The sequence below is a fragment of the Gallinula chloropus genome, assembly GCF_964237585.1.
Source record: "Gallinula chloropus genome assembly, chromosome: 4".
Lineage (NCBI taxonomy): Eukaryota > Metazoa > Chordata > Aves > Gruiformes > Rallidae > Gallinula > Gallinula chloropus.
The window spans coordinates 62,977,858-62,996,183 of NC_140088.1; the positions used below are offsets into that span (position 1 = coordinate 62,977,858).

Consider the following 18,326-nt stretch of genomic DNA (forward strand, 5'->3'; position numbering starts at 1 on the left):
GCTTCACTAGCCACCTGACCTTCTGCTTACTTCCATCTTCGTTATGCTGCTTTTTTTCCTGTAATTTCTGTTTTTTTCAATTTTTCCTTCCATAATCGCTCACCACATCCAGGGCTTGTTTCTTTCTACTTACGTAGAACAGTTTCCATTCACATCCAACCTTTAACAGCATTAAAGCCCCAGATTGAATTCCCTATGCTAATTGAATATAAATAATTTCAAATATATGTGAGATCCCACCACACCATGCCAAAAGCATTTTTTTTTTTGAAACATGCAGATTCCTCGTATGATCACGTTAGTGATCTGTCATCAGAGCAAAGGTTGAAAAACAAGGTAGATTGCCATATATATACTACTCGTGATGAGATAAAGACAACATTCCCCATACTGAATTTGTATGATTTATTGTACTTTAATTCAACCTCTAGGTAAATACAGTTGGTCACTGAAATTTGACTTGTGGCATTCAGAAATCTTGACAACTGACTAACATTCAGGATCTGTTCTTTTTATTACCATCTCAAGCAAAGTTTGACAAAACGTACCAAACAGTGCTAAGAAAGATGTAGAAGCCTTATCATGAAGCTTTTATGCTGTATTGCAGGAAAGCTTGAAAAGCTATTTTGGGTGCTCAGAAACAAGAAACAGAATCCTTAATGCATATTCACTGAGGTTTTAAAGCTTTGTCTTAACATCAGTCACAGCCTAGTTCTGTGTGCTACAAATATTTATAAATAGCTGTCAACATTTAATTTGGATTTTGTGCCCTGCAGGCTCGCAGATGGGTCAGGGACTCTGGAGAGTTGCTAGGAACCAGCAACTGCAACACCAAGGATACAGTGGACAAGGCTATCTCACCAGAGAGGATGGTAGGAGGATAGCTACTAACAATGTTTCCAGCACAAGCCATCGCAAACAAGCCCAAGGAGGCATTGACATCTACCATCTGTTGAAGACCAGAAAATCTAAAGAACAGGAAGGATTCATTAATCTGGAAATGCTGCCACCAGAGCTTAGTTTTACCATTTTGTCATACCTGAATGCAACTGATCTTTGTCTAGCTTCATGTGTCTGGCAGGATCTTGCTAATGATGAACTTCTCTGGCAAGGGTAAGCAAAAAAAAAAATACATATATAAAGAATAATTATTAGATTTTATGTTTGTCTCTCAACATGTGCTTTTTATCCTTCTAATCTTAGCAAAGGCTTGCTAAGTTAAATGAGATTTGACATAGGGGAAACATTAACATAGTTTTAAAATGTGTTATTGTGGATTTCTAATTATTCTTAGGTATTGGAAGTTTTGGCATACACAAGTGTGCTTGGTATGAGTATACGTGTTTATTAGTACACACTGGCTGTCGGAGGTATCATGGGGAAAAAAGCAAGAACTTGTCAAATGAAGCTCAAAGCTCATCTCAAGTGTTTCTATTATTACTTCTCTGAACTTGTCAAACGAATACCTAGCTTGAGCAAACAAACCTATTCAGCTGAAGCTCCAAGTAGAAAGGGATGAGAACTCATCTACTATACTTCTCTTAGAGCAACTTCAGCGTATTTTTTTTGGAAGAGTGTGGTGGAAGGGGGAAAGAAAAGGTCAGTTTTGCAAATGTGTCAAGTGGAATTTCTGCAGTCTTAACAGTTCAAAAACATGTATGTAACATGCAGAGTTGGTATGTCCAGGTGTCCTGGTTTCGGTCAGGATGGAACGTTCTACCAAAATAGTGTAAGATAAAAATTTAATTTAAACTATTTTATATTTGCTGTTGTACAACACTAGGAAAGACTCATGAAATCATACTTATTTTTAGAGTAAGTGATCAGCAGAACTTGTATCTTCTTTTACAACATACTCTTACCCCATAAATTAAGAGAGAATTAGTAGTATTACTGTAATAGTGGAGTTGTTGTTCAGGTCCTGTTTCTTTTCCTATCATTTTGCTCTACATCTCTTCCTTCCTTCTCTATTTCTTCAGCCCTCTGCATTTGAATCAAGCAGCTTCCCTTCCTGTCATGCTTTATGAACTCAGAAACAGGATAATGCAATTATAACTTAGTCACATTTGTTCTGCTGTTGGGAACTGTTGTCTTTGCAGGAAATGGGAATTCTAGCAAAGATCCTGCTAAGCTTCTAAGTTCATGTATATCAAATAGCTTGGCAGTTGAGTAAGTATGCGTTGTATTGTGCTTGGTTCTTGGCATCAAAACCACGCCAAATAAAATAAATTCCCTGGACCAAAGCTGGAAGATACTAGAGCAGTATATGTACTTAACATGAATGGAAAAGATACATATTTTCCTCAGAGTTCATGCTGGGAAACAGTTCAATCATTTTTAATGAAATCTTCCCAAACAACATGCAGTTCAATGTATACACTTTGGTAGTGAAAGTGTGTCCTGATTTAACAAACTAATAAAAATCTCAGATTGCATAAGCTCTACAGACAGCCTTCAGTATTCCAACTGCATCGGCTGTGTTTGAGTTTAAGCTTTGAAAAGTCCTGTGGCTGCAATTTGAAATAGTCCAAGTGAGACCCATGTTCCTGAGCTGAAAACAAAGTGTCTCCAATGTGCCCGAATTGCTACCTGCTGGGTCCTAAGCAGTGTGCATAATTATTTACAAAACAGACTTGCTGAAGCAGCACTACCAATTCAATAAGGAATCTAGATAACAATTGGAGTGTCTAGAAAGTGAAAGAAAGTTCCTGGGAATTTCAAACGGTTTCATCAAGGAGACTGAGATGACAGACAGAAACTCCTGGAAGTAAGATACGGAGTCAGGGTGGGATAGAAGGGAAAGAAACTGAGAAGTGATGGAAGATACAGAAGGATGGAGGTGGATCAAATAACTGGGAGTGGTCAAGGCTGGAAAAAGAACAGTCTGGTGGGAAAGGACAGATGGGGAAAGCAATGAGTTTGTGACGTAATTTGTGCAGACGTGGAGTTGCGCTCACTGCACAACTGGGGCACAGGGGAAGAGTCGCAGTTTTTTTAACTGTCACGCTGCTGCAGGAGACAACTTGACACAGCTACCCGGTGTTCAAACAGGAGGAGTGCGAGAGGTCCCGGCTGTGTGATGTTGCTATGATGCCACCTACTGGGGTATGTTTTGAGATTGCGCTCAAATTCACCAAAAACCCATGTGAGGAGAAAGCAGTGATCATATAAATGGAGGCTTTAGCAAAGCATGTGCAAAAGACTGGATAACTGTTAGGAGCAGCCTATTTCTAAGTTTTCCTGTAGTTTGAGTGTTTGGCTTTGCAGTGTTGGTTATGTTTTGGTTCTGTAAAATACATACATACAGAAAAGAATTTTGATATAGACTAATTCTATTCCCATAGGTTGTGCAAATCCACTTGGGGTCACTGTTCTATATACAATAAGCATCCGCCTCTAGGATTTTCTTTTAGAAAACTGTATATGCAGCTAGATGAGGGCAGTCTCACCTTTAATGCCAACCCCGAAGAGGTAAGTGAACTGTTGCTGACAGTAACAAACAGTTAAAATAATTATGATTGTTGTTTTATAATTATAGCCATACTAAAAGATAAGTTTTAGTAGCTGTTTGCTTTACTGTAGGAATGGTTAATAGAAAGTTACAGCCCTATCCTGATCTTTATTTGCATATGGTACCTGTGTACATCATTTACATGGCTTGCCTCTGAAGCACTCTATACAGCGGTCTGACCTGTGGATGCCAGAAATTCATAACCACATACTGACTTAGGAATGAGGCAGAGATTCTAACTGTATTTCAAAAGGATAATAATACACCTACATAAATTAAAATGTTAAAAAGCTTCTCCACAGTATGAGTTTGATCCCATTTCAGTTAACGTAGGATGAGGTATAAAGTAACACCAACTACTTCTATGGCAATTACATTTACTTGTAAAGGATTTTTAAATATTACCACTATCAAGGAGGAAATCTTGTACTATTATGAGAGAGATATACTGCTGACCTGTCCTAAAGATGAATTTCATTTGGTTACTGTGGATGTTATGGATAATCTTTCTTCATAGTGTATAAAAACATATATATTTATTTTTTAAAAAAACACCCAGTGTCAAACTAAAAGGTTGCCATTTAGTAATTCATGTAACTAACTGAAAAGGTCAGTTTCTGCTTTCACTCTTGTCACCTTTCAAAGAATAAAAGCGTTTGAGAGTGGTCAGCTTTTGCTTGGGGGATACGCAATTAATGTTCAAGTGACAGATTCTTTTGTGTACAAACCCAGACTCCTGCTTCATGTTTCCTAAGGAAAGAAGGTACAGAATACTGAACAAAAAGTAGTATTAACTTCCCACATGTATTTATACACACACGAAGAAGTGGTAACTGGGTAAATACAAAGTAGGAAAAGGAAGGATTACGAGAGATGGGAATATAGATCTTGTAGGAGCTAATAGTTCACTCTGCTGATACGATACAGAAAACGTGAACTTGTGACCACAGGGTAGAATAAATAAAGCAGTTGTATGAATCATTACTGTAATGTGATTTTGTTTAAATTCTTGCTTTATCTCATATTCTGCTTGACAAAGAAATCCACTACTTTTACTAGTCACAAATTACCGTATTTTGTCATTTCTCTGGTAGAGCTCTGCCTTGAACTGTGATACACAGTTCTGAGAGATCTTATCAGCACTTTAGCACTGAATTTGCAGCAGGATTTTAGTAAATTTAGTAATAAACATAAAACTTTCCAAATTAAATGCAATGCTTAGGTAACTTAAATGTGTTTTCAAGAATATATATAGTTTTAACTGGTAACAGCTTTGTCCAGCCAAATTTTTCTTTTCTTTCAATTTGTTTTACCACGGCATTTCAGTTAGTGTCTTAGGCTATAATATACTGTTATATTCCAACGTAATTTAAAATAGTCTTGTAGGTTTAAAGCATTAAAAGGCAATGAATAAAAAACAATTTATTTTTAAAGGAAATTAAGATCTGCAAATTAGAGCTACCTTATAGCACAGGTAAATTAGGTGTTAAATTTGCAATGCTATACTTCTTCTGGGTTCATTATGGTTATATTGTACAGTAGTGGTACAAACAGTCTGCTTCAGGCCTAGTGAGAGAAGAGAACCTCAGGACATGTCCTAAGGGCTTCTGTTCCTCTCTCCCTGTGGAGCACCATAGCCTGGTAGGAATCATTCAGGGCCTGAGTTTCAGGAGAATTCACAAATGCTATTGCTTTTACTGTTTACAACTGTGATATTGGCAGAATTATTATTCTGAAGACACTGTGACTGGAATATATGATATGACATTCCACTATTACAAATTGCGTCTCCGAATTTCCTGCCAAACTCTGCTTTACATTTGATAACAGACCTGATCAAATTACTATAAAAATAGGAATACTTACAGCCACAGGAGCAAGATTCTCCAAAGGACACCGCCCATGTCATGAAAATGGGTAACCAGGCTCCACAGCAACAGCTCCAGAGCTAGCGGTGGCTCACGGGGTAGGGAAGAGCATCTACACACTTTGTGGTAGGATTCTCTGGTTAGCCATTGTTGTCTGCATGGTGTTGTGATATCTGCTGTAATTTAATGTATTGGTTGTGTGCATGAGCTTGCATTAATTCATAGCAGGTGCTCACCTTCTGCTAAAGAGGATGTGCCTAATCAAGTGACACATAATCTGGGGGGAAGGAACAAAAAAACCCCACACCCCACCAGTGCATGTTTGGTTTCTTATCTTTTTTTTTTTCCTTTGTTTTGTTTTGTTTTGCTTTGTTTGTTGTTTTGGGTTTCATTTTTTTCTTTCATATGGCAGCACTGTTGTAGCCAAGATTTTGGAACTTGGTTTAACTTCTCTGGGGAGAGGGGGTGGTTTAGTGTTAGTATTAACACTTGAATATGAATATTATGTTGTTTAATCTGCCTACATGGTCTCTGCTGTATTTTATTCTAAAGAGTATATGGTGTATGTGAAATGTTTCTCATGCAGTGCTCATTTCCTATCTCATATGCTTACGGAATTTGTAAGCAACCAGAAGTTATTTCCCACTGTTTTGTATACTGTTTCTAACTCCCTACAAAATATTTTGTCAAGTTTATTACATAGTGCTACGATACATAGCAAAAATTGGAACTGAAGGTGAAAAAGAAAATTATTTGGTCAGGAAAGATCTAATTTTTGTTACATTCTTAATGATTCTGATTCTCTTTAGTAGCATTTATTTTTATGGATCTATTAGAATCTGGACTGTACCGAAACTCTCAGACTTTAATAAGGTCAGGCTTTCCTTGATGTAGCATAAAGTGTAGTAAGGCAGTGCTTATACTAAGCCTGACTTTCTACTCTCCTGATTGTATCATGCATTACCAGCTGCCCTTAGTTTTTGCCAGGGAGGTCAGCTTCCTGACCTGTTCTTGGATATAAATGAATTTTTACCTTACCAGACTTTTAATTAGATAGTCTAGATGATGGACTGTTTACTATGCTGTATATTTCTAATGAATTTCTTTTAAAACTTACCCTGTTTCATAGTGATCTACTAAGCAAGACAACTTTGAGATGCTCTGATTTATTTGTCCTGTGAATATTAAATGTATGTGTGTGTTGTAGAGGGAAGAAGTTTTTTTATGTGATTTATCTAGAACATTGGAATGTTCTAGATAAACACATTGAACATTGGAATGTTCAGCTGAAACCTTTTGAAAACTCTATGTTTAAGTCAGAGAACTTTAATCTTGTAAATTATTACTTATGGGTCCCGTGTAACATGAAGAATATTTCTACATTCTACTTGTGATTTCTGATGTCATAAGTGTGTATCACTGAGACTGTATTTCAAAGTCGTACAGTGAAAAAGACACTGTTTGAAATGTACATTCTATATTGTGTCCACTGTTGATGTTTGTCACCAAATACGTAACTTAGGAAAAGAATCTTTAAAATTTCAGTTAGACGATTAGAACGTCCCCACTTTGCATTTTGTTCTAGAAGATGCATCATGGAATATGTTAAGATAGTATATTTCCCTAGAGAAATACCACCATCCACGTCTAATTATTTGCTGGTAATGTTATCTAGAAACCCCAATTAGATACGGAGGCCCTAATGCCAGATACTATATATAGAGGATTAAATGACAGTCACTGCTCCCAAAGAATTTATCTAAGATAGTATTTAAACTTGAATTCCTAAATTTCCTCGGCTCTTATTTAAGAATGTTTTAATTTAGTTTGTGATCAAAATTGTCTTTTTTTTTTTAATTCAATACAGACTAGAAAGAAATCAGCATTTTATGTTGATACATAGGTAACCTTACCAAGATGTAAAACTATATAACTCCAAAATTACAAATTACTTAAAAATGTTAATATTCTACTAATGATTCCCTTAGTCACCTTTTAAAGCTATTTAAGCTTAACAAGTGGACTGTATGTACAACCATTTGTGTCTTTATTGACAAATGGATTTGTCATATATTTTCCTGCACTACTTTAAATACACATTAGGTAAAACATTTCATTGTCTCCTAGCTCTGACTTTGCAAACAGATCATTTTAATTATTAAAAAGAGAAATCATGTACATGTGTAGGAAAATACTGATTCCAAAATTTCTGTGCGGTTAATTTAGGATATATCTGATGTGTTTTGCATGGATATCTAAACAAAGATGTCAAAGGCAACTGCAAGTTTTAATACTGACTGCTCTATAGAATTGTTTTGAAAGTACTCTTAGCAGAGAAGAAAATCAATGCAGAAATGAAACCATTACTGAAAAAGAAAACTTCTCAATTGTCAGTATCCTACATGGATATAAATGATGGAGAAAGACTCTTGGGAACAGGTAGAAATCAATCTAGGAGTGTTAGTGCCATAACAGGATACGTTGGTAAAACAAGCGTTGTGTGACTGGGAAGAAAAAGAGCAACTGTAAAAAATAGCATATCAAAATAAAACAAATGGCTTTTGTTGTTACTATTAGTCTATATTTATGATTGGTTTTGCATATATAATTTCAATTAGCGCTTTCATATATTAAGATTTTATCCAGAGCTCCCTGAAATTTGGTGTTAAAATTCTTGCCACAAAGACAAGGTATCCTTAAGGCATCTTTCCTAATTCTCTAATGATAAGAACAAAGAACAGAATAGTGACAAGCAGGTTCCTCATCTAAGTTAGACAAACACATAGGAAATCTTCCCTATTTTACTGTTCACCTAACTGCGCTTCAACTAAGTCAGAATTAGAAGAACATACTGTGTCTGCTCATCCTGCAGTGTCTTAAGTGTTAAAAACACCACTTCAGACCTGGTAGGTAGTGGCACAGATCTGCCTACCTGACTTCAGTCAAATGGTTCATCACAGAATCATCAGGTGACTGATAAATAATCTTAGCCTAGATTTTAATACTTCTTTGAGGTACTGTACATGCCACAAGTGACCATTTTGGCTACCAAAGTTGATTTATTTTGAAACATGGGTTCTTTCAGGATTTCAAGGCATGTTTATGGTGTTAGAGAAAGCAGATTCGATGACATGCTGTAAATCCTGTAAATAAATTTGATTTGCTGTGAGCCAAAATTTAAGAACTTTAAAGAGAAATCCGGTTTCAATTGTTGCAAAGTATTTGTGGTTGCTTAGGAAGAAATAAAAAGCAACTGAGAAGGATGGCATGTGCTGAGGTATAAATTATTTATACCTTATTTGTGATCAGATGAGGCAAATAAATAATGAGACTGCATTCACAGAGGAAGAATTGTCAAACATTGTCTGGTGAGGGGGAGATAGAGAGAATTAGGGAATAAAGATGCTTTGCAAAGACCTGGTAGCCTGTCAGGTGAGGATCCTATGGTGAATTGAAATCTAGCGCATAGAAGAGATTACTTATGGCATTTACTGTCACAGAGAAACCAACCAATTGTCTGTCTTAAAGAAGGTCTTATTTTCATCCTGCCTACTCCATGACGTACCAGGTATTTCTGAGTATCTTGCAGAAATGTCTGTTAACTAATTGCAGCAGGAAGCTACTGAGACTTCCTCAACAGGCTTCAGTTTGTATTACCTGCAGCAAATACTTCTTACTGAGATAAATGCATCTCATTAGGTCAGAATACATGTAAAGGGGATGTTCTGCTGCTGGCCTTGTATAAATTGCCAAAATACTTGACGGAATAATATGCAGTCGATGTTCAATTTGATGTCCCATTTTAGTTTCCTGCTTAGCTCTGATTCAGGAAAGTACTTAACCTTATGTTGTCCAATCTAATTTAGACTTAAATACAAGCTTATAATGCAGTGGATGTTTCATGACGGTCCTAAGTAAAGATTCTTCTTAAAATCAGGGCCCAAATTTGATTTAAAAAAATTTTAAAAACTTATTTTTTAAAATATTATTTTTAATAAACTATTTTATATGAATATATAAGGGAAAATTATGGAATGGTAAAAGCAGAAAACATCTGAATAATATTCCTAGTGTTTGTTGGTTTTCCACTTGTGTTATCTGTATTTTAAGCATTTGTTATAATTTCTTTTTTTTGCTTGATATAACTGAGACTTTGCTTTATTAATCCACTTCATAAAACAACCTTCCAAATCTGTCCTCAGTCCTTTATTTCTTTTTTAAGCAAAAATGAAAAGCCCTGGGAAGTTAGTTTATACACTGAATGACAGGTTGGCCCTACATCTTTATAGATGTAATGTAAACTAAAAGGGCAGACTTCCAAAATATTGTGAAGCCTGATATCAGAAGACTTATGGAAAAAAGATTTCATAAGTATTTTAAAGGTGATTTAGGTTGTGGCCATAGTACAGAAATACCTTGGTACAGAAAATGTGTAAGCCTACACATTTTACATTATTTCAACGTTCTGGTATGGTCAGGAGATACTGTACTTAAGTATTGTAACACTTCTTTGTAACAATCGCCAAGAGCTGCTCCCAGTCCCTGCCAAATTGAATTGAAACTGGTTGGTTAGTTACTAGGTTTAGATTTTTGCTGTTGAAAAATGCGAACAGCTTTAAAATCCGTTAGGTTGGGTTTGATTTTTGAGGTCATAAGGAAAATAGTTTTAGTCTTTGGGATATTTCAGTGAACAGTAAGAATCCAGAATACCATTGAAATATTTTTAAATTACATTTGGCTTGTATATTCTGTAAGAAATGTCTGCTTGTCAAAGTGTGGAAGATTCTAGAACTTGTAATAGGAATATAAAATATACACAATTGGTCAATCTTTTTAAACTTTTTTTGATGTTAGGCACAGCGTTCTTATTTATGTGTATGCATATTTATATATATATGTTGATATTTACCTATGCTTTGAAATCAGCGTGCTTGTGTTTATCTGCATTATTACACATTTAAACAAATGCATTTAATGCATCTATTTGAATGTGATACATCATATACATGTGAGAACATTAATGTTTTAGTGTAAGATATTAACGTGACTAAAGACATTATGGCTAAGATTTTCTTATTTACAGAAGCTACGAAATTAAAGTTATGGTCCCCACAGCATTTTAATTACAATTAGAAAAGTACGGAAAGCAAAGTACTGGTCTATGCTGCAAAGAAATTATTCAAGAATCATCGTGCTTATTATGGGGTTCATAATTTTTAATTTCATACTGTGAGTATATGTAAAATCTCAACCATAACAATGAATTGTTTCTTTGCATTTGTTTTATAATTCTAGACTGTATTGTGCATGTTGAAATGTGATTTAGAGGAAGAGGAATAATTCTGAAAAACCATAATAATTAGTAAGATTATGTTCCTACATTGCCAAGTACAGTACTTGATCCTAAACACATTGTGAAGATTAAATATATTTATACATACGTGTATTTTATCTCAGGGAGTCAACTACTTTATGTCCAAAGGCATACTGGACGATTCGCCAAAAGAAATAGCTAAGTTTATCTTTTGCACGAGAACACTAAATTGGAAGAAGCTGAGAATCTACCTTGATGAAAGGTAATTTGAATGTCTCTGGAGACATTTTCAATGTACAGCACCATTCAATGATGTTTTGCTTGTGTTGATGTAATTTTAAAGACGTAAAAATACAAGGACATGTAACTACGTAATGCTTCTAAGTCTGAACAATTTTCCAATTTGAGCATTTGTGTGACTGTAACGCTTTATAAGAGCCCTTGAAAATACCACCTATAACTAGTAACTCTCATATCCAGAGCTTTTTCTGAATTTTTCTAGTCCTGTGCATAAACTGTTTTTAAATTACAGTGAGAGTTAAACTGCACAAGAGAATCTTCATGCTGTATGGTATCCAGATTTTCTGGATACTTTGCTGCTTTTTTTTTCTTGAGGTTGCTTTATTTGTTTCTTTTTTTTTCCCCTATCTAGTATAGGTGTTAAGCAGATACCACTTTACCAAGTGATAATAGCTCTTTATGAACATTGAATAATCTAACCACTATTTGGTGCCCTGCTTTTCTACCTCCACGATGCTTTCTTCTTGCCCTCCAGGATGCCTTCAGGTTGAGGTAGTGCAGCGTCAGGAAAGAGGAGCACCAACACATTCCAGGGAATTCAAAGAGGAGGAGAATAATAACTGGACCTAAATAGGAAGAGCAGAGGGACAGCAGCGCTTCTAGCAGGAATTCTGTCCTGCTTCTCATCCTCCTCAGCCTCTACTACTAAAGAAATAAAAGGACTCATTCTGTAGTGTTATCACCACTGACAGTCCTGTTCTGTAAAACTTCAGATCATCAGGTTTTTTTGGCAATAGAAAACACACAAAACTGCTCAGCGGATGAGATTGGAAGTTAATTTTAGCAACGCCTCCTGCCGTTAATCTTCTCTTCATAAACAGAGTGTTAATCAGGCACTAAAAATAAAAACTAGCTTTCTAAATGTTGAAGCTCCCCTCTTAGTACCGACTTGTTTAATAGAAAGGATAAACATACAGGAATATTTTTTAGTTCAAATTTGCTTCCAAATGTCCTTCAGATGTCTTTTGCATTTCTGTTCATGTAGACTAGTCTGAACCCTTTAGACATTTCAGTGTTCAGTGGAAAACACTCAAGAGTGTTGCATTGTGATGGACTTAGACTTTGAAGGGGTTTTGTAAGCAAATTGTATCTAACTTAAGCCTGGTTTTAACACGATACTCCTGTAATACCAAAATGTGTGACACATGAATCTATCTCCTTTTTTAAGAGCTTGGTCAATTTAAAGGAAATAAATCCTATGTGTAGACTATGATTGAAAATACATATAAAGAAATGTAGAATCCAAATTAACATGGTTTTATAGTATTTTGTTTCTATTGTGTCTCAAGAATGGGTTTATATTATCTTTCTGCTGTAAATGGTAATTGTCTTTCAGCAAAAAACAAAGCTCAAAAACTGTTCCAAAGTTTTCATTTTTATTTGTAAGACATAAATTTTTATATTTACACAATTAAAAGAAACTTCTTTAATTATGTGGGGTTTTATTCTACCAGGCGAGATGTTTTGGATGACCTTGTGACGCTGCACAACTTCAGAAATCAGTTCTTGCCAAATGCACTGAGAGAGTTCTTCAGACACATTCATGCTCCTGAGGAGCGTGGGGAGTACCTTGAGACTCTCATAACAAAGTTCTCTCACAGATTCTGTGCTTGTAACCCTGATTTGATGAGAGAGCTTGGCCTTAGCCCTGGTAAGCAAAAAAGTGGCTCAGTCTTCATTTCTAGATGATGCTACTGTTTATGATAGTTTTAAAATTAGCGCGTGAACAAGCATTTGTGAGAGTGAAAACATGTCTTGGGAGGGTTCAGTATACAGGCATCCCTCTTGGGTTGCAGCAAACCAACAAACAAAAAAAAATCCAAACCAGAACATAGAGATTTTCTTAGAACTAGCTGATAAGTGGGTTTAATTTTCATGTTGTTTTTCCTTCACTTCTCCCTGTGCTTAAGCTCTGTAGTATCTCTAGGTTCCCTCTCACAACGACTTACACACTTAACATTTTACCCTGTGGATAATCACACAGAAACGAGAGGGAATTTTGGGCCTCACTCAAGTTAACAAGCATTTCTGATTTGAGGGGGAGAGGGAGGGAAGTTTTCAGCAGCAGGACTGCTTATGTATCTAAAGATAAGCTTTAGCAGGACTTTGGCCTTAGTTTAGAAGAGCATCAGGAGTGTATAAATGAATCCACATCAAGCCCTTAGTGATGTTGGGATAATGTAGAAATATTAAGAGATTTGTAAATGCTCGTTTGGCAGTGTGCTGACATTATTACTTGGAAAAATGCTATATTAAATTTTATTTTACTGGGATACCCTTTTGAGTTGTTAACGTGTGTGTGTGTGTGTGTGTATAAAAATATATAAGCCCAAATGATGAAGACTGTAAGGTTCTTGGACAGGGAATAGTATTTTTAATGATCACAGTTTCCGTTTTAATCTTCTTTTTTCAATTTTATTCTCTCTTGTCCAGATGCAGTATATGTACTGTGTTACTCTTTGATTCTACTTTCCATTGATCTAACAAGTCCTCACGTGAAGAACAAAATGTCAAAGAGGGAATTCATCCGAAATACACGACGAGCTGCACAGAATATTAGTGAAGATTTTGTAGGGCACCTTTATGACAACATCTACCTTATTGGCCATGTGGCTGCCTAAAAGCACAATTTGCTAGCACTTAAACTTTGTAATTTTCAAAAACTACATCAAGTCAAGAAATTAATTATTTTGTAGAGATGGGGGTTATTTTAGTGCTGGTCATTCTAACCTCTGTATGCAATCAGAGTTTGTGTGTGTAAGTGTGTGTATGTGTAAACTACCTTTTCTATCTATTTACCATGGGAACAGAAGAATTTGGAGATTTGTTCTTCATAATTTTTTAGTTTTGCAGAAAACAGCGCCATTAGTCTGACACAGCCACTTACGGATGTTAAACTGACATTACAGTCTAAGCTGACAATGTGGTGAATTTGTGCGTTAGATCTGCTTGAAACTTTAATAAGTTCATTCTTTTTAGAATACCATGTAATGTGTATATATTTAACTAAAGAGATTTATAATCATAATTATTTTATTGTAAAATATTTTAACTAAAATTTCTCCCTTTATCTCTTAATCTAGTGTTGTATTTCATTCTTTTGCAATTTTTACAATGCTGACTACCTCAGATAAGTTAGAAAAATCTGAATACTACAATAAAGTTTATTCTAGGAGATTGCAGAACACTCGTGAAATATCTAAGCTGGTTTTTAATACTATATTGACTTAACTTGAATTAGCCTGTTGCCAATCTGCTATTTACTCGATGTTGAAGAAGATTACAGCCTCTATTTTAGATGAACCCAGATGTCATAGCAGGATAGCCTGGGGAGATGGTGTAGTTAACCTATGTTGCAGGCACTAGTTATTTGGGACATAGGACAACTACAGTCATCTGTTGGGCATGGGAAGGACAAATGCAATCATCTGTTCGGCATGGTAAGCAAGGCAAAATCTCACAAGGGAAAGTGGTAGGGGCAGGCAATGTGTTGCTGCTTTCAGCTGCTTCCCTTGGTCTAGAAGTGTCAGTGGTAGAAATGCCTTGGCAAATACGTACCAGATGACTCGTTGCTAACGCTGTTAAAAACTGACTCTGCAAGACCAGGGCAGGACCGGAGACCTGTTTCAGGCTCAGATACTGAATTACTCTCTCTAAATCCGCCATGTAGCTAGATGTTTAAATAGTTCTAGGTTTATAAAAATACTTCAAAAATGTTTTTGGTCAGGTTGTGTCTTGGATTTTCTGAAGTGTGTAGATCATTAGCTGTTGTGAATGTCCAGGAATTGAATGAGGATTTGCCTTGTTTTCAGATAACTCATAAAGCTGTGCTTTTCTTAAATAACATAGCATGTAGTTGAAATCGGAGCTGTTCCTGATTATGGTTGTTGACATAATATTCAGCTGCCACTAGCATCTGGATTCATCATGGAAACAAGGAGATTTAGCCTTTTTCCCTACCACACCATGACATGAGCTAGGAAGATACTCTTAGTTCAGTTCTGTTTCACAGATAAATCTGTTGGTTTGTTGTTTTGGGTTTTTTTTTTAATAATTGAGGAAGCCTGTGGCAGAGCCAGGAATTGACTGCAGGTCATACTCCTTGTAGGCATGCACTTTGCCCACACTGCTGCCTTCCTTGTAGCACCAGAAGGGTGTTAGATTTCTTTTAGATATAAGAGCGCTGACAATGACAGTCCACGTAAGGGCTACATAAATGACAGGGAGAAAAAAATGTAGCTTACTACTGTTATTTCAAGTGGTTAGTACATTTTGTTTATAGCTCTGGTTCACGAGCCAAAATGCATTCAGGAAAAGCTGTATTTTTTAATTACATTAACCTTTAATCAAGTGTAAGTGCCCTTTGTATTTGTGTAGCATATGCGGCCAAAGCCAGGAACCAGCAGTATTGCAGCTGTCTTCAAGACAGGCTTTACAATATCACTCCCCTCTCAGGATAGCATCCCATCACTTCACCCTATGTCATTTCATATATTTCAGAAAGCCCAAGGATGTGTTCCACAGTGGTCAATTAATTTCAAATAAAGAGTATATAATGTGGTGGGAAGCTTTGTTTAAGGTACAGATATCTGGTCCTGTCAAAAAAAAAAAAAAGACAAGTTGGAAAACTTTGAGCATAATTTGTAAAACCAACAGTAGGGTAAGTGTCAAGTGTCTTTTGTGCTCCTTAAAATGAACTTATGTGAAGGCTGCAGAATATGGCTTTCTAGAAAATACTCCTTGGAAGACATAAAAAAGTCCATGAGTTTTGAAATCACAATTGATCTTACCAGGAAATGTTTTCTTCTCCAACCACACATGCAGAGGGAGGGCTAATTGTCTTCTGACCCATGTACTGGTTTTGATTTCTCACAGATGAAAAAGTACAAATTGTTAATCTGCATTTCTCCTAATTCCCAGTTACCCTCAGTTCCCATCCTCAAACAGAAAACAAAGCCTCCAGGCAGAATGAGTGTGTTTTCTTCTGGCATAGATGAGCACATCTATTAACAAGGATTAGAGAGCTCCAAGGCCAGCGTAAGAGCCAAGACAATTAATTAGAAACAGGATGCTCTAGTTAGGATTCCATAAGATACAGGTACAGGGGAAAAGAACGTAACAAATCCAAATCCTAATTGCATGCAGATAACAGCGTCTGATCTTCACAGTAGGAGTTTGAATGGCATCAGGTGGTTAGCGCCCAGCTCATGCTCTGCGTAGAGCAGAACAGAAACCTGCAGCAAACACAACATGCCAAGTGTGAATTCCCAAGGAGGTAACCAAAAGTTACAATAGATGTTTCTTCTGTCGTCTTCTTTTGAAATGTGTGTCTTGCTCCAGAGTGGCAGAGAATTAAGTTTTTGCATTTTTAAGACTTATCATGAAGTTAGGCTATTTCTTATCTTAAAAGAAAAATCTTAAGCAGGTGTAACAATACTATTACAAAGTGCAAAAGATAAAGTTTGAATTCTCATAGTCGTCCTCCAGAAGTTTGGGTAGTGTCGTCTTTAGTGCACTATTGCTGTCTGCATGAATGTTTGAAACGAGAATAGAGGTGGATACTTTGGTGGCCCAGGTGTCACTTAATGTTGTGTGGAAACAGCCACTTGATCAAGCACATTGGAAGACTCAGAGGATTCCAAGCCTAATTACATGAGCATTGCCATACTTCTAACTGCCGAGCCATTCCCAAGCTACCGTGCAATTCCACCACTGCCTGTCATTTGAACTTTGGAAGCAAAACCCTTACCTTTGCACTGAACTGTACGGTGGACACACCGAAGGAAGGAATGAGCCCAGCCCCTTGCAAACGCTCCTTATTCTGCTCCTAAAAGACACTTAAGTTGTGGTCTGAAATTCTGCTAATTTTAGTATACACAGATGTGACAGAAGCACAAGTGTTCTTTGTTCATATAGGGGAAACAAGTGTACCTGTGTCCACCTAATACAGCTCATTTTTGGCTATATTCAATTCCTAAACTCTCATTGCATTTACTCAAGGAATATGGTGTATATTGCATGTTCATCTGTTTTAGGCAGTGTTTGATATTCTCCATTTTCTCAAATTTCTCTTTCTCTCTTGCATACTTTTCATTCGTGCTCTAAACAACAGATTTATACAGCTTTGGCTTTTTAAAATAAATCAAAGCTGTTTCAACATACAAAAGTCCAAACAGTTGTAAGCTAGAAACAAGTTTGTCAATTTTTCAGGCAGGGAAGAAATTCGCATTCAGGAGGCGGGGAGGGGGGGAAATCAATTTATTCTCTTCAGCCTTTCTCTCCTGTCCCCCACTAGAAAAAGAAAAATTACACTCAGTTTCAAAATACAGATTTAGGAAAATAAACTGCCTAGGTAGGCAAATAAATGTTACCCTTTCCTCTTCGGTTTACTGCAGTTTGTTAATGTCCTCTACATAAACAAATTTATCAGCAGGAATTGCTCTTTTTTGAAGTGGTAATGGTTTTGTTCTCTCTGTAAGGTTGTCGTTGTGCAGACTGATATTTTTTTATAGTTCTGTTTTCAGAAAACAAGTATTAAATTATTTTAAGTACTTAAGCAGAATTGAAGCATACCTATTTGATCATGTTAAAATGTCAAAACCACAATATTAAGTGTTTAGAAAAGTCAGGTTCACTCACCTTATATTGGATTGGGATTTTTTTTCCTTTTCACATATTTCATGTAAGTATCAAAACTAATAAACATAAAGGCTGACAACTTGTTCTCTGCCATTGTAAAATCCACCACTCTAATCTCAAAAGCACTATTAAAATGGACAAAGGACAGACTTAAAGGATTTCCTGTGTCTCCCATAGGCACATTATGGTTTCAGTTTGCCTTAAAGAGAAATAATATACAAACTTTCACAGTCTACATTTAATAGTGATTCTAGTAAGATAAAATTTTATGTGATCTTCTAATATTGTTTATCAGATGTTAGAAATCAAGACTTCCTATGCGACGAGTGCAACAGAATCATAACCAGATAGCTAGGATTAGTTACAGAAATGAATGTATATGTAAAAAACTTCAAAGAGATCACGTTGCTCCTTCAACACCTCAGTGCTTTTGCTGACAATGATGTTAGTAAATTTGCAGTTTTTCCTTTCTTATTTATGTAAACAGAGAAGAGATGGAGCAGAAAATATTTGCACAAAATACTTTCATTCCCTATGTCAAATTTTCTTGCATTAAAAAGGAACTTTGTATTTGCTTTATAATTTAAACAAGCAAAAAAACCCCTGCAAATCATTGAAAGAGTGAAGCAGCTCCAATTTTCAGGTATGTGGTTCACTAGCAGCACCTAATACAGAAAAGAAGCAAAAAGCACTT

The 18,326-nt window shown here is 36.0% G+C and overlaps 1 protein-coding gene across 1 annotated transcript; it reads left to right on the plus strand.

Annotated features, from left to right (window-relative positions):
- Positions 1–749: 749 nt before the first annotated feature.
- Positions 750–14,071, plus strand: FBXO8 (F-box protein 8). Its single transcript, XM_084262982.1, has 5 exons — positions 750–1,113; positions 3,345–3,471; positions 10,837–10,955; positions 12,448–12,644; positions 13,427–14,071. Exons 1-5 carry the CDS (start codon positions 785–787, stop codon positions 13,612–13,614), a joined length of 960 nt encoding a protein of 319 aa, XP_084119108.1. The 5' UTR covers positions 750–784; the 3' UTR covers positions 13,615–14,071.
- Positions 14,072–18,326: the final 4,255 nt, after the last annotated feature.